Source organism: Doryrhamphus excisus, linkage group LG8 (genome assembly GCF_037039965.1).
Source record: "Doryrhamphus excisus strain RoL-2023G ecotype Guam linkage group LG8, RoL_Dexc_Guam_v1.1, whole genome shotgun sequence".
NCBI lineage: Eukaryota > Metazoa > Chordata > Actinopteri > Syngnathiformes > Syngnathidae > Doryrhamphus > Doryrhamphus excisus.
This window is the reverse complement of record NC_136364.1, coordinates 18077726-18093166: the sequence shown is the minus strand read 5'-3', so window position 1 is coordinate 18093166 and position 15441 is coordinate 18077726. Positions and strand designations below refer to the sequence as shown.

The 15441-nt window shown below is 40.2% G+C and overlaps 1 protein-coding gene across 1 annotated transcript in view; it reads right to left on the bottom strand.

The window, feature by feature from the left end:
• Positions 1-15441, bottom strand: part of elna (elastin a) — a 50060-nt gene that overhangs the window by 22888 nt on the left and 11731 nt on the right. The window contains exons 4-5 of the mRNA XM_078793010.1: positions 14406-14501; positions 13394-13420 (exon numbers count right to left, since the gene is read on the bottom strand). Coding sequence (XP_078649136.1) covers positions 13394-13420; positions 14406-14501 — 123 coding nt within the window. The remainder of the gene's footprint in view (positions 1-13393; positions 13421-14405; positions 14502-15441) is intronic.

Genomic DNA, 15441 nt, shown 5'->3' with positions numbered 1-15441 from the left:
ACAGACAGGATGAGACCTTGGAGTTCATTCAGTAATGTTCAGAGTGCAGGTAATGATACTGATGATGACCAAGAGGAATGTATTCAGAGAGCAAAAGTGCACAGTGGTCCTTGCCAAGGTCTTGACAAACACACAAAGCATGCAACGCAAGCCTCGGCGCTGAGCTAAGAGTTCCTCAGTAATCTGCTTCTCCCAGGCTTGAAACATGGATGTGTAGTGTATCTACCCACGCTCCCCAAAGTGCCTGTCATACGAGGTTCAGGGGTAATGCTGCATTCATATCAGAAGACAGCAGTGTCCCAACATTCATTCATTTTCTACCGCTTTTTCCTCACGAGGGTCGCAGGGGTGCTGGAGCCTATCTCAGTCTTTGGGCGAGAGGCTGGGTACACCCTGGACTGGTCGCCAGCCAATCACAGGGCACATATAGACAAACAACCATTCACACTCACATTGTGTCCCAAAATATGGTGCAGTTTTTCATTCATTCCTTCATTCATTTTCACCTGTACACTGGGGCCTATCCCAGCTGACACCCTAGACTGGTACCCAATAATGTCAATCACAGAGCACATATAGAAAATGAACCAGACCCAATTGTGACAAATACATTTGATTCCTTACTTATGAATAGAATATTTATGGAAAATCTGTTCATGACATTGCCCTTTTGACATGAAATAAAACCCCCATAGTCAATTATACATTTCCCCACTGAGGGACGAATAAAGGCATATATTATCTTATACACGCCTATTACACAATACAGTAATAAGGCATTAAAGACATTCATTCATTCATTCATTTTCTACCGCTTTTCCTCACGAGGTTCGCGGGGGTTGCTGGAACCTATCCCAGCTGTCTTCAGGCGAGAGGCGGGGTACACCCTGGACTGGTCGCCAGCCAATCACAGGGCACATATAGACAAACAACCATTCACACTCACATTCATACCTATAGACAATTTGGAGTCGCCAATTAACCTAGCATTTTTTTGGAATGTGGGAGGAAACCGGAGTACGGGTAGAACATGCAAACTCCACACAGAGATGGCCGAGGGTGGAATTGAGCATTTAAGACAAAAATAAGACTAATGCATGTCTGTGTCTGTTTCCTTTTTCTTTCCTTTTCCATCCCTCCCTGCTCCAAATATGCAAAACAACAAAACATCAAATAAAGTCTATATTTATACACTTTCCCATGGTAGAGCTGATGCCACGTGAGTAGGGCTGTGACAGTCCATGTATTTTTAACCGGGGACAGAATCTCCAGTTCGGTACAGAGGCGTACTGATGTCTCACATGGTACACATTAAAGAAGGAACAGGAAGTGTTTCTCGTGTCAGGCGTCCAGTCAGTAAACAAATACATTACAGTGAAGCTTTTGGTAAATAAGTAGTGCCAAACAAAATCATGAGGATGGAGACCCTCTTCCATCATGACAGTCTCCTGTTTCCTCCACTTGGCCTACATAAAATACATAAACGAACAAGTGGATACGATGGAAATATTGTGAAGATACAACTATTCCTTATAGTAGCAATTAAGGACGACATTTGAGCATTATGACTATACATACACATATACAGTGCTGTGATCATGACTGTGATATCACACAGTTACACAATTACTTTCACAAATTGCATTTGCAGACATGCGATGGCTTGGATGATCTGAGAGATGAAGAAGGCTTCGGGTTTTGAACAAAAGTTCTCTTTTTGACCATATTTACAACACCTTCTCAGCCTAAACTGCTATGTTTTTGTTGGACGTGTATTACAGCAGGACCTCAACTCACACATACATAGTATATGCAGATTAGATTGGAAGTCTACACCAGTTTTGTTTGTTGTCAAAGAACCACAGATGGAAAATCTGTACAATGACCCTGATATCGAATTATCACCTCAATTTGGTTCTTTCCGCCGGTATTTATTTAATTGCTGACAAGTTGAAGGATATGTGTATATCTGCGTTGTAGATACATTTCTCTGTAACCCCACAATCTTTGGACCGTGGACAGAACAACTCAACGAAAGGTCAATGATCCAGTATGAGATGTAACGAATGGAAACGCGATATTACACCAGAGAGTGGGGGGCCAGAGAAATGAGAAGGTGAGTGATAAAGTACAGCGATACACAAAAAAGAACATCAGGTTGCAAAGGCCTTCAAGGTAACAGGTTGTACCTTTTCCGAAGTACTGTAAAAGTCATGTAAAAAGATGGATCGTACCACCCCAGTGACGAGCCACTCCAGCCCTAAAAGTACAATAGTCTACTTTTTTTTTCATTGTTGTATCATAAAAGAATGATGCTGTCCAGACAAATGTAGCTAACACTCTCAGTCATTGGTCGTGTCCTCAGCCTAAGTGATGGATATGAGCCAGTGTGAACAGTAATATCTGGTTTCAATCTCACTCCTCAAACGCCTTGCTCATTCTCCATTGGGGCGAGGTCAGACAATCCTGTTTGAGAACCGTAGGGATACAAAAGCCATTAATCAAAACACTGTCTTCACGTTTCACTCTCGATTTTTTTTCTCGATTATTCTTCTCCACTCTAAGGTATTGGTCGAGAGCAGACGGGAGGTGTTAACTGCAGCAGGTGAGCGTCCCTTCTCCATCTGGGGCAGACCTCTGTAATATCTCCGAAATGTTCTACACACATTTCTGTTTTATATTCTCTGTTGTTCCTGTTAGCTTACAGGGAAGCAGCGGGAGAGCATTTGAACCCGTGCCCCTTTCCAGCTGTCATCTTGTGTGAAAGTGCAAAAGGGAAAAAGTACGACACATATGTTGACTTGACATCATCGCCGCGCCAAAAGGTGCACAAAATGCAGAGACGTGCTTTGGCAAAACACGGTGCGGCAATTTTTTTTGCAATAACTTCATCTTCTAAGACTTGGCGAATTCCCTAAAGAGTCAGCATTTTTCTTTGATTGACAGGTTGCTTCGATTCTTTTAGCTGTCGTTCCCTAAAACATTTTTTACTTTGAAAAATCCGCTCATCATTATATCCTTCGTCGTCATGACACCAGATTTTTATCAGTATCAAATTATTGCAGCGTTTCTCTTCCAAGTCAGTGGATGCATTGCATTTTTGTGAGGTAATGCAGGGAAAGATGGATGAAAGTAGAGTGATGTGTAGTAATTCCACGTTGCGTGAGACAAGTGGACGCACTGAAGCTTTTCCCTTGCTTTCTCTCTCCTCCCTTGACCCCGTGACCTCCAATTGTCCTTGTCACTTCTCGGTTCCCCCGTGCTGGGCATCGAACACTGAGGTGCAAAGTCATGCACATGTTGGACTAATTATGTGTTCACACTCTACTGCACACATCTCTCCTTTACTTAATGGTACGAGCCAGTCAACTTTGGCAGAAAGCCTCCTATTGTTTTTGTTTTCATTTTTCCATGGAGTCATGACTCTAACAATGGACTTCCAAGATCCTTCAGTCTCCCTGTTTGTCAGGTGATCCCGAGTGAGTTCCTCCTGAAACAAATGTTTTTGGGGTTGCCTAATTTTCTTTCAAGATCTCTAGTAGGGGGCTGCACGGCGGTCGAGTGGTTAGCACGCAGACCTCAGACCTGTGTGGAGTTTGCATGTTCTCCCCGTGCATGTGTGGGGTTTCTTCGTGTACTCCGGTTTCCTCCCACATTCCAAAAACCTGCTAGGTTAATTGGCGACTCCAAATTGTCCATAGGTATGAATGTGAGTGTGAATGGTTGTTTGTCTATATGTGCCCAGTGATTGGCTGGCGACCAGGCTGTACCCCGCCTCTCGCCTGAAGACAGCTGGGGTAGGCTCCAGCACCCCCCCCCGCGACCCTCGTGAGGATAAGCGGTACAAAATGAATGAATGAATGAATCTCTAGTAGGAACAACTCTTATCAATGTAAGTAAATGGGACTTTCAAATTACAATGTTGGAGTATCTCATTGGATTATACTTTACTATTCTTCAGTTTACACTGTTATTTGGGTTGGATCAGGGTTTTTCAAAGTGTAGCACGGTGATTGTCACCTCAGACAATATAATATGACTAGGAGCCAGTGCATGGTACTACAATGGAAGAGTAGCAAAAATTTAAATTGAATTGCATTTTTGTATGCTTTCATTCATTCATTCATTTTCTACTGCTGATGCTCGCGAGGGTCGCAGGCATGCTGGAGCCTATCCCAGCTGTCTTTGAGCGAAAGGCGGGGTACACCCTGGACTGGTCGCCAGCCAATTACAGGACACATATAGACAAACAACCATTCACACTCACATTCATACCTATGGACAATTAGGAGTAGCCAATTAACCTAGCATGTTTTTGGAATGTGGGAGGAAACCGGAGTCCCAGGAGAAAACCCACGCATGCACGGGGAGAACATGCAAACTCCACACAGAGATGGCTGAGGGTGGAATCGAACTCGGGTCTCTGTATCCTATCATAATACAACATAATTATATACAATATAATCAATACATGAATGACCAAACGGGTTGATATGGGGTTTAAAGATTTACATTTCAAGCTCTGACCTCAACCCCATCAAACAAGTTTGGAATGAACTATAAGCTCGATGTGAGCCAGCTGGCACTCCTGAACCGAACACAAATGACTCTGGATGAATGGACAAAAATTCCCACATATTTACTTCAAAATGACTAATTTCGCAGCAGATTTTTCAAAATGAAGAAATTGTTATTTTAATAACATTGCATCAGCTTGTGGTATTAATCATTTCTTATCAGTGTTCTTTGTAACCTTAATGTCAACTCATCTAAAAAAAAACATGATTTATTTGCATATAATACTTAAGCTCATCACACATTTTTTTAACTTTTACTTTTTGAACAATTTACCTGGTCTTGCAGGCCTGTTTTGAGATACTTGATTTCACAAGAGTGTTTCCCTATTACTATAGAAATGACACTTTCTATACCAGTTGTACACTGACTCCTTATTGGTTATTGTTGAAAATCATCATCTTTGCCTAAAACTGTTACTTCCAGTCGGTGCAATGGTTCGGTCTCCCAGTATAGTGTACATGGTAAGAATCCGAACTTATCCCCTGAGGAATCAACTGAAATCTGGTAATGAGCAATACTTTAAAATGACCTTGACACCATACGGTCGTTTAAAGCCTTGCTACTGTGAATTACCTTTAATTACCTCCGGATTATTTTGTGCCCTTGTTTGTTAGTCTGACTGTCTGCAGCACTTCGACAGGTAAGTGTTCTGCGTGCTGCTTTCCATGCCAAAACTAAAAAAAAAAAAAACAAATACACTTGAGGTCATTGCAAAGTGCTGCTACTTCTCACCCACGTTAGGAAAAACTCACTTCCAGCAACAAACATCCGCAGAAAAACAGAAACACTCGAATTGATAAAAAATGCTGCCAAAATTAATGTTTAAACATAATATTTGCTCAAATATTTCCTGAAAGGCACAGTAAAATATATTGCTAAACTCCACTAATATTTTCTTCACATGTAGGATGGACAACAAGAAGTCTGTTTTCCACCCAACAGTGTCGTTCCATCTGTGGTGACAGTTGTTCTTCCTGTTTAGATTTGAAAATACTAATTTGTAAACCGAGCATTACACCATTATCCAGTCTATGATGTCAGTGTTTACTTTTCAAAGCAGACCAAACGCTTTCAACCGCACCACACCGCAGCGTTTTCCTGCTTTTTGTTAGAACCTCTGAGAGCCTCTGCTACTCTTTATCCACTTTGAAGGAATGTCCCAGCTGCTCTGCCAACTCCGAGCCCCTGAAAATATCTGAGCAGTATCTCCAACACGGTGCTCATCAACCATTTGAGCTTGGCACACAAAACATGCAGCATGTTCACCAAAGACATTCAGACAAGGCAGAAACACATTGCAAGCATTAGATTATGGAATACAGAAAACATGTGGAGAAACATCACATATCTGAGCAAGATTAATTGTACAAACTATGAATCGGGTTAGAACTCATGTCAAAACGCTAAGCCTGGAGGCATGGTATGTACAGTTGGGCCAAGTGTGTTTCCTCTCCCAGATGGTCCACATGTGCATCTGACTGCCATTGTGCTGAATACTTTTCTGACAAGTCAGGGTTGAGACAAGAGAGCAGTGTTGGATAGGTCGCTTCCTAACGTGCACATTGGAGCATTGGCGTTCCATGCACTGGCTCCAAAGCATTTTCCAAGTTCCTCGCTCATTAGAGAGGTTGTGAACACAGCGTAGCCATCTGTTGCATGTCACTGCTGCAATCACTGGGAGTACAATACGAAGGGAAACAATTTCAGATAAATAATGTCACTGATGGAGAAGTTCTTATACAAGCAAACTGAACTGGCTCAACCGCCAGGGACACCTTAAAAACCTGCACTGCGGAAGGTTCAAACTTCGTCAACCTTTCAACCTTTTCAGTGCAAATAAATTCCTGACCAGAGGCAAAGAGGACACTGGGAGCATTGGGAGTTTTCCCAGCTGGCTGTGTTGCTCTTTGGGTTGTCAAATTGAGCAGCTCCTTTGGGAATAAAACAGTCATCCCGCATTGCATCTGTATCTGCGGACTGTATAATCATTCATACATACATTTTTATCCACTTATTCTGTTCAGGGTCACGGCAGGGGCTGGAGTTGATCCCGTTTGACTTAGGACAGAAGGAAAACTACGCTATAGAAAGGATTGCAAGCTAATTTTGATCAGGGTATTATCAAAGTGAGTCACTACTGCACCAATAGCCCCAGCACACACTCCCAGAAGGTCCCTCTTCCCTTTGTGGCAATAGAAATTTGACAACACAAAGCATAAATTGGGTGTACAGTCGTCCCTCACCACTTGCACTCTATCATGTTTTTTCAAAAGTAAATTAATGAATAAATAATCACTGTTTTGTGGTTAAAAAAAACATGCTAGGTTAATTGGCGACTCCAAATTGTCCATAGGTATGAATGTGAGTGTGAATGGTTGTTTGTCTATATGTGCCCTGTGATTGGCCGGCGACCAGTCCAGGGTGTACCCCGCCTCTCGCCCGAAGACAGCTGGGATAGGCTCCAGCACCCCCGCGACCCTCGTGAGGAAAAGCGGTAGAAAATGAATGAATGAATGAATGTTTTGTGGTTGACAACAACCTATTATTATTATTACTACTACTATATATATGCATATTTAAGCAAAATTTATGCATTCTTGGCCAAAGTTTACTTTTTTCGAGCCGTCCGTCCCTCTGGGTGCCGGACAATTTCGACGATTTTGACTGATTTTTCAAAGCATACAGATTACTGTGTTCTTGGGCTATATAGACATGGTAGGTACCAAAGAAGGCCTTTTGAGAAAATATATATTTCAAGCATAATTTTTACTTTAACACAAATTTAGCCTTATATTTCTAGCCAAAATGACACACAAAAAAAATATTTTACATGAAAATACTATTATATGTGCCCTGTGATTGGCTGGCGACCAGTCCAGGGTGTACCCCGCCTCTCGCCCGAAGACAGCTGGAATAGGCTCCAGCACCCCCGCGACCCTTGTGAGGATAAGCAATAGAAAATGAATGAATGAATGATACTATTTTTTTTTTACAACAACACCATGAACTATTTACGATTTTCAAATTTGCAACTGAAATGTGCATACGTGTAAATGTGTTAAAATTTCCCTTCAATGCGTAATCTGCTTCACACAACACAGGACCAAGCCTTTTCACTTCCTGGTTGCTGAACACTGCTCTTTTAAAATGCACTTCTGCCACCTTGTGGTCGTTTTTTCAGCCTGCACCATATATGCTCTCCTCTATTGTAGAGTTACATCATCACCTCTTTGAATGATTTTAACAACAGGCACAGTAATAACATAATAATGACGCTAATCATACAATATGCACCAGAAGAACATGCAAACTTCACACAGAAATGCACAAATGGAGATTCAAACAACCGATCTCCTGACTGTGCAGCCGACATGCTAACTACTAAGCCACCAAGTAGCCTCATATTAAACTGACACAAATACTGTATATGGGTCTCTCTTTCATTCATATTTAATACCTTTCATATAAATATAAAATCTAAAAAGTACCTTGGTCACCAGAGCCAGCACTAAATAACATTGTGCATCAATACTGAGTGCAATTAAACCGGGTTTGTGTTTTGTCTAAATCCTGTTGGCTGTAAATATTTTTTTCATCGTCCTTTTTTTTTTTTTTTTGAGATGATGTTGCCAAATGCACAAGGACAGAGTTTCATACTCCAGACTTACTGGAAAACAAAAGCTGGGATAATTTGTTTGACTTTGCCAAGGGATGGCTCATCAACTCACACAGAGAACATTAAAAAAAACAAATAACAACTGTGGCAAGATGCTCGGTTCCACATGGGGATAATATTAGTTTGAGACATGTAGCATGTGTAAATGATTAGACACCAACAAAAACTAATAAAAGCCGTGTCTTTTCGATCATTGCTTTTCAATTACCGCACCTTTTGAGAATATTAGGTAGGATTATGACGATGCTAAGGAAATCTGATTACATCATTTAAGAAAACCTTTTAGGAAATGTTTCCAATGAGAAGAAACAGGCTGCAATGTGTACATTATTTATTGCTCATTATGGTATGACTAAAGTGAAAATCTGTCATGTATATATCCTCCATCGTCAATACCTAACATGATTTATTGAACTCTATTTTGTGATATAAACCTACCACCTATCTCGTTTTTTTTTTTTTTTTTACTAACTACATGGAACTATATGCTTCACATTCTGAATAAAGGCTGAACACCTAAAGTTCAGATCCCAGAGCTCTGCATTATGTCTTCAACTTATTCATGATTGATGTTTCTGTGTGTGCAGATGTGCTGACAAATTATGAGGCCTGTGAGGATCATGTAGATATTTAGGGAATGTTTGCTGTCAGTCAGCCGCATTTACATGCAGAGGATTTCTGGTCTGCACAGGTCTGAGCTCCACTAATGAAAACCACATGAGCTCCAGGGGTCTCACATCCTGGGCAAGCTCATCTTCTTTTGGCTAAACCGGAGGTCTGCAACCTTTAGCATCAAAAGAGCTATTTTGCCTCCTTTTCCATAAAAGAAAAATGGTCTGAAGCCGCAAAACATGACTCAACTTCAATAAATGTCCTGTGTTTATGTCAAATTCAAAGAAAAAGTAGACCACTTTAACATAAAAAAGCCCATTAGAGTCCACATATGCGTATATATATGCGTATATACCAGTCTGCAGTCTACTATTCAATATGCTTTCACTGAATCAATGTCATCAATATGCCTACTGGTGATGTTTTTTTTATTTTTTTGGAAATGCTGTGATATTTTATCAGTGATTAAATGAACAATTCTTTCATTTATGCATGGGTTTTCTTCAGGTATCCAGTTTCCTCACACATTCCAAAAACATTCATGTTAGGTTCATTGGCGATTCCAAACTGTCCATAGGGATAAATGTGAGTGTGAATGGTTGTTTGTCTATATGTGCCCTCTCGCCCAAAGACACCTGGGATAGGCTCCAGCACCCCTTGTGAGGATAAGCGGCATAGAAAATGGATATTTCTGTCTTTCTACAAGGGTTTTGTTGCACGTGTTAACTTCTAGCACTATAAGAAGATCAATGTGACCAACTGAAGTGTAGTTTTTGCACCTGATGGGGATGTTGAAGAAGGGCAACACGATTTTATTCATTCTAAAAATGTGTTTCAGCTTAAGTATTTGATCATTGGTGTAGGTGTTTTTTTAGGTTGTGACCCGTGGCTTATGTACTATACATCATATGTGCAGGATTTGACATTTATAATCTCCTTGTCTCTTCTCATTGTCATAACCTTCACGCTACCTTTCATTTGGCCTGTTGCTAAACAGACAAAGAAATAACCCTGACATTAACTAGCAGGCTTAAGTAATCAAAGCAGGTGCTCTGGGCTTCAAATCAGAGAACGCCGCTCACAAAGTTTAACACGATCCAAATTTTGCAAAAGAAAGAGTTTGATGATAGGGTTGTGATTCCAGCTGACACATGGATCTTCGGAACAGATTAAAGTGTGGAAACTGGCTGTCCAAAGTCCAAAGCGATGCTCCAGCATTTGGTTCCAGTGCAGACTGGGCTGCCCCCAACTAGAAGGTGAAGGATTACTCCTCTCCGTTATAAACTTCTAACTGACATGGATATGGCAATTCTCACATTAACATCATTATTATAAATATTTTAACCTTTAACCAAAAAGTTAGTATGTTTTGGTTAGAATCTGACCTTCTTGAATGGATTAATGACGCTAACCAAGGTTCCACAAAGGCAGTGATTCAGTTTGTAAATCAGTGTGGAGGTAAATGTTAACTTGGAAGTTTCCTATTAACTTCACACAGGTTAAAAGAAACAGAAAGCTATAAACGCCAAGTTTCGGCACTCTCATCATCGGGGGTTGAATCTACCTTTGAAGGAACACAGAAAAGATGACGGCGTGCAACCCCTGGTCATAAAAGGAAAGTTTCCAGGGTTCAGAGCGGTGTCAAAACTAGATATTCAAAATAAGTGTGACGTTTACAAGGTTTTGCACAAGCTCGACTGAAATTCACTGTAGTCACGCTACTTACTTCACCAGCTGTTGCCCCGCATTACAGTCCGGGTCAAGCAAGGTGCTTGCTATTGGAATGAAGCATCACTTTTTGGCAGCTCTTTCTATGTGAACATGTATAGTATATATCTAAGAACAAAGAAATCAGAAATCACTCCACACTCTTTATTGCTCTCTGGTTCTACCATATCTTAATTATTGTGTGGAAATATGGGGTAATAACTATAAAAGCAATCTTCACTCGCTAAATGTACTGCAAAAAAGGTCAGTAAGGATAATTCATAATGCCGCCTACAGAGAACATACTAACTCCTTATTTCTAAAATCACAAATACTTAAACTTGCTGATATAGTTCATCTTCAAACAGCTAAAATAAAAGGCTAAAAATAACCAATTACCTACAAATGTCATCCAATACTTCTCTACAAGAGAGGAGAAATATGATCTCAGGGAAGAACTACATTTGAAACACTTATATGCTAGGACTACGTTAAAAAGCCATAGCATTTCAGTATGTGGAATCAAACTATGGAATGGATTGAGTAAGGAAATCAAACAATGCACAACGATGAGCCAATTCAAGAAACAATACAAGCAGTTGATGTTTGCTAAATACAAGGATGAAGAGTCTTGAACCAGTCATGATGTGCTATATATATCACTATATTGACACTTACTATGGTACCCATTATGTCATTGTATGGTCATATCACCTCGTACTTCGGTACGAGGTGCATTATTAAAATAAAAAAAAACTGTATTATGGAAAGCAGGAAGTGAACAAATGTAACAGTTACTGATTGTAAAAGTACCAGATGGAGGGGTAGGATTTAATAAGCTTTGCTTCTTCCTACTCCTTTTGGACATGTGGAACTGTGAACTGATTATGTGATGCACTCAATTGTAATCTGATGCATGTTCAAATGAAATAAAACCATTAGCATTACAAGTGTTTCATCACTGTTTCTATAAAGCCAAGGAATCATGAAGTCATGAATCATGAATCATGAACCAGCTATAGCAAATAGCCCATAAATTGCATGCAACAGATGGCAAAAGCTGAGCCCAAATGTCTGAGGCAGCCTACTAGTTGAATGCATTAATTTGTGACAGTCGCATAGCTGAAGCGTAGCTAAAAACTGAATCCGTATTGTAACAGATTTGCACAAATTCCGGGTCCATGTGTTTTTTTTTTTAAACACCGACTTTAGCGATGCATAGCATCCAGCAGCATATCCTACACTGTCTTCATTACAGTTTCTTTAATCACTCGAAAAACACAACATTTACCATCCATCCCTTTTCTATGCCACTTGTCCTGACAAGTTCAAGGGGGTATGCTGGAGGCTATCCCGGCTGACTTTGGCGGGGATAGAGAGGCGGGGTATACCCAGGACTGGTCGCCAGCCAATCACAGGGCACATATAGACAAACAACCATTCACACTCACATTCATACCTATGGACAATTTGGAGTCAACAATTAACCTAAGCCATACATTCATTCATTTTACATGCTTTTTCCTCACGAGGGTCGCGGGGGGTGCTGGAGCCTATCCCAGCTGTCTTTGGGTGAGAGGCGGGGCACACCCTGGACTGGTGGCCAGCCAATCACAGGGCACATATAGACAAACAACCATTCACACTCACATTCATACCTATGGACAATTTGGAGTCGCCAATTAACCTAGCATGTTTTTGGAATGTGGGAGTACCCGGACAAAACCCACACATGGAAACTCCACACAGAGATGGCCGAGGGTGGAATTGAACCCTGGTCTCCTAGCTGTGAGGTCTGCGCGCTAACCACTTGACCGCCATGCCGCCTAACCTAACCCAATGCTTCTCAATTTTTTCCATTTCCCCACAAGGGACATAAATTTGCATCTGCATCATTACTGTTCCGTCCATGATGCTAACTCATAGCAGCAATAAGCATTGTGAAACAGTGGCAGGGGCTACAGTACATATATGAAAAATCTCAGTCATTGCTTTCCAAATAATCCCTGCCAAAATCAACTTCCACTTCCATCCAGCGCTGGAAATGCGGTCATTTTCACAGAGTGGCTGCCCTGCCAATCTCAGATGAGGGCAGGGGTGTGGCACTCCACAGGGACCCTTGTGTTATCAGGCCTGTACGACATTTGCTTGCTTCCTTATCTTTCCAAACACATAGAGGTATGCTGAGATCGTATCAATACGTGCTTGCTGAAATTAAACTACAGCCAAAAACCTGCAACCGGTGAAGTGTAGACACAAATACAGCAATGGAAAATATTTATTGTACAGTACTGGAGAGAAGGGGGCTGTGGCAAAATTTCAACTTGGAGGTTTCCAGATATTGTAAGGGTCCGACGTTACAAAAACACCAATCAGTCCTCAGGCACCATTGTTACACAGGCGTTGATGTTCATTTATACTCAATCATCACTCTCTACTGCAACATAGTTGTAGCAGGAGTACAATCTCTGTACGGACACACCCCATCAGAATGTCTAAAATATTAACCACACTAATGCAAACTTATATCACAGGGTGATAAGAGCATAAAAGTGTCCACCTTTGTTTGTCCTGTGTCTGGGCAATGACTTAAGATGTCAGAACAGAATGCAGTGTAAACTGTAAAGTACTTCACCCTTCCATTACCTTCCCAATATGTTAGTTTAGCCTCAGAGCAGGCATCACTGAAGAACACACTGAAGGAACACATGCAGGTTAGTGATGATTTACAAAAAAAAATCCCAATGCAGATGTTAGTTCTCTCATACCTGACAAAAAATTAGGTACCCCACAAATATATGTGTATCAAAAATATCTTACCTGGTTTCGGGCCTTTACCACCTTGTCCTATTAAATAAGTGAAAATAAGTAAGGTTATATTTTGCTCAGATTCTGATTATTGATGGGCAATACTACATTTTGTTTTCAATACAATATCGTTTTTTTTGGCCTATTTAAGATATCAATATCGACACAATATTAACACACGTTCCTGAAATACAATTGATGACAAGTAATCCATGGACTTCCGTCACCCACGGATATTGTGGTATAACACAATAAGACAAGAGACAAACTAGATAAGATATCAATATCGAAAACAACTTTTATGTGTACTTTTCATAACATATTAGTAGTAACAAACTACAATATTTTTACAAAGTGTGGCATACTTTGCATATGATATCGCAGGTCCTTTCTTCCTGCAGCTGTCAAAATGTACTCAATAGACTTCAACACCACTATGTACATCTGTGCAATACTTTGTTTTTTATGTGCAGTATAGTTACTCCATTCTCTGTGCAATATCTGATCAACCTTCTCGTGCAATATTAAGGCTCTAAATGCAATATATTAAGTTCTCTGTGAAGTATTTCTATAATGCCTCATATTAACTCACTAGCATGATCTCAGTGTATAGACTGGTCATATATTTCATCTCGTTTCATATTATCTGCATACTGTATTTGTATATAACTCTGGGTAAAACTGTTGATTTTGTTAATACTTGGGTTGCTTATATTGTTTATTTTTCTATATTGTGTATTTTGTACTGCTTAACTGATTCTGTACTCTTGCTGCCGTGTAATGCAAATTTCCCCACTGAGGGACGAATAAAGGCATATCTTATCTTATCTTATGCTGGCAGGTTGCTGCAAAACAACCCGTATTCAGTATATTACTTTAAAAGATGTAGAATGCTCTCTTTTCATCTATGAATGAGTATGGATACTTAATGAGAGTCATTGATACTCATGTGAGAGTAAAACCACTGATACGCTCATCACTAATTTGGATTGACTTGATTTTGTTGTTGTTGTTATCGTCATACCTGTTCCGAGTCCTCCAAGACCATAGCCAGTCTGGCCGACACCTCCAGGGACCAGACCTCCAGGGACGCCTCCTTGCCCTCCACCTCCGTAACCTCCTTATGCAACAAATAAAATAAAAATAAAATTAGTCAACATTTTATTGTCATGCTTACAGCGTAATGCAGTGTTGTAATTGAGTGTATTTTAAGTGTTGTATTTTATCCGATGCAGACAGACTACTCCGATCGAGAACCGCTTGTTTATTCAGAAATCTTGGATGACAGTGTCCTGTAAGGCACATTCATTTGGCAAACTCGAATGAGACTGTTACACAAACCAGTCCCTTTTGCGCATCAACAGTAAGTTCCATACTAGTGAAGACAAAAAGAATCTAAGCTAATAGCATAAATAAAAGTCCATGAATAAAGTACAATAATTAGGCATTCAAACGATGCACACAAAGTGGTGATTTGGAGTATTCTACAGTGGTCACTAGATGTCAGCCATGTGACTGTAATGTTTGGTGCGACACACAAGCACCAGAGTTGACCACCGTAATAAGAGGTTTTTATTGGAGGTTTGAATTATCACACAATCGGCACAATAATCCCTGATAAAAACACTGTTAGGTTTGTAACCCACAGCAAGCTGAAACTCAACTCTGAACCCTCAATGTCACTTCCTGTCCGTCCCTCACTGGAACATTTGAGTCTTTTTTTATATCTTAAATGGTTTATTTACTCTTATTACATCTACTATCTTGGTTAAGACGTGAGTAAAACTGACTATAGGGTTGTTATTTCACATGTAGAGAGCTATAATAACATTTAGAAGGTTTTAAACAGGCTTTCTAGGGTCTACTGTAAATACAAAAATATTCCATCTATAAATAAGGACTCCTTATTATCACGGTCGATTAACCGACCAATTAACTGCGATAAAAAAAGAGATAAATGGTTTTACATTAGTTAAGAGGGAGAAAATTGCTTCAGTTTTTGTAAGTTTCTGTTTTTACCTGACCTTTTGTCATAAATTAATAACAAAAAATCCTGCACA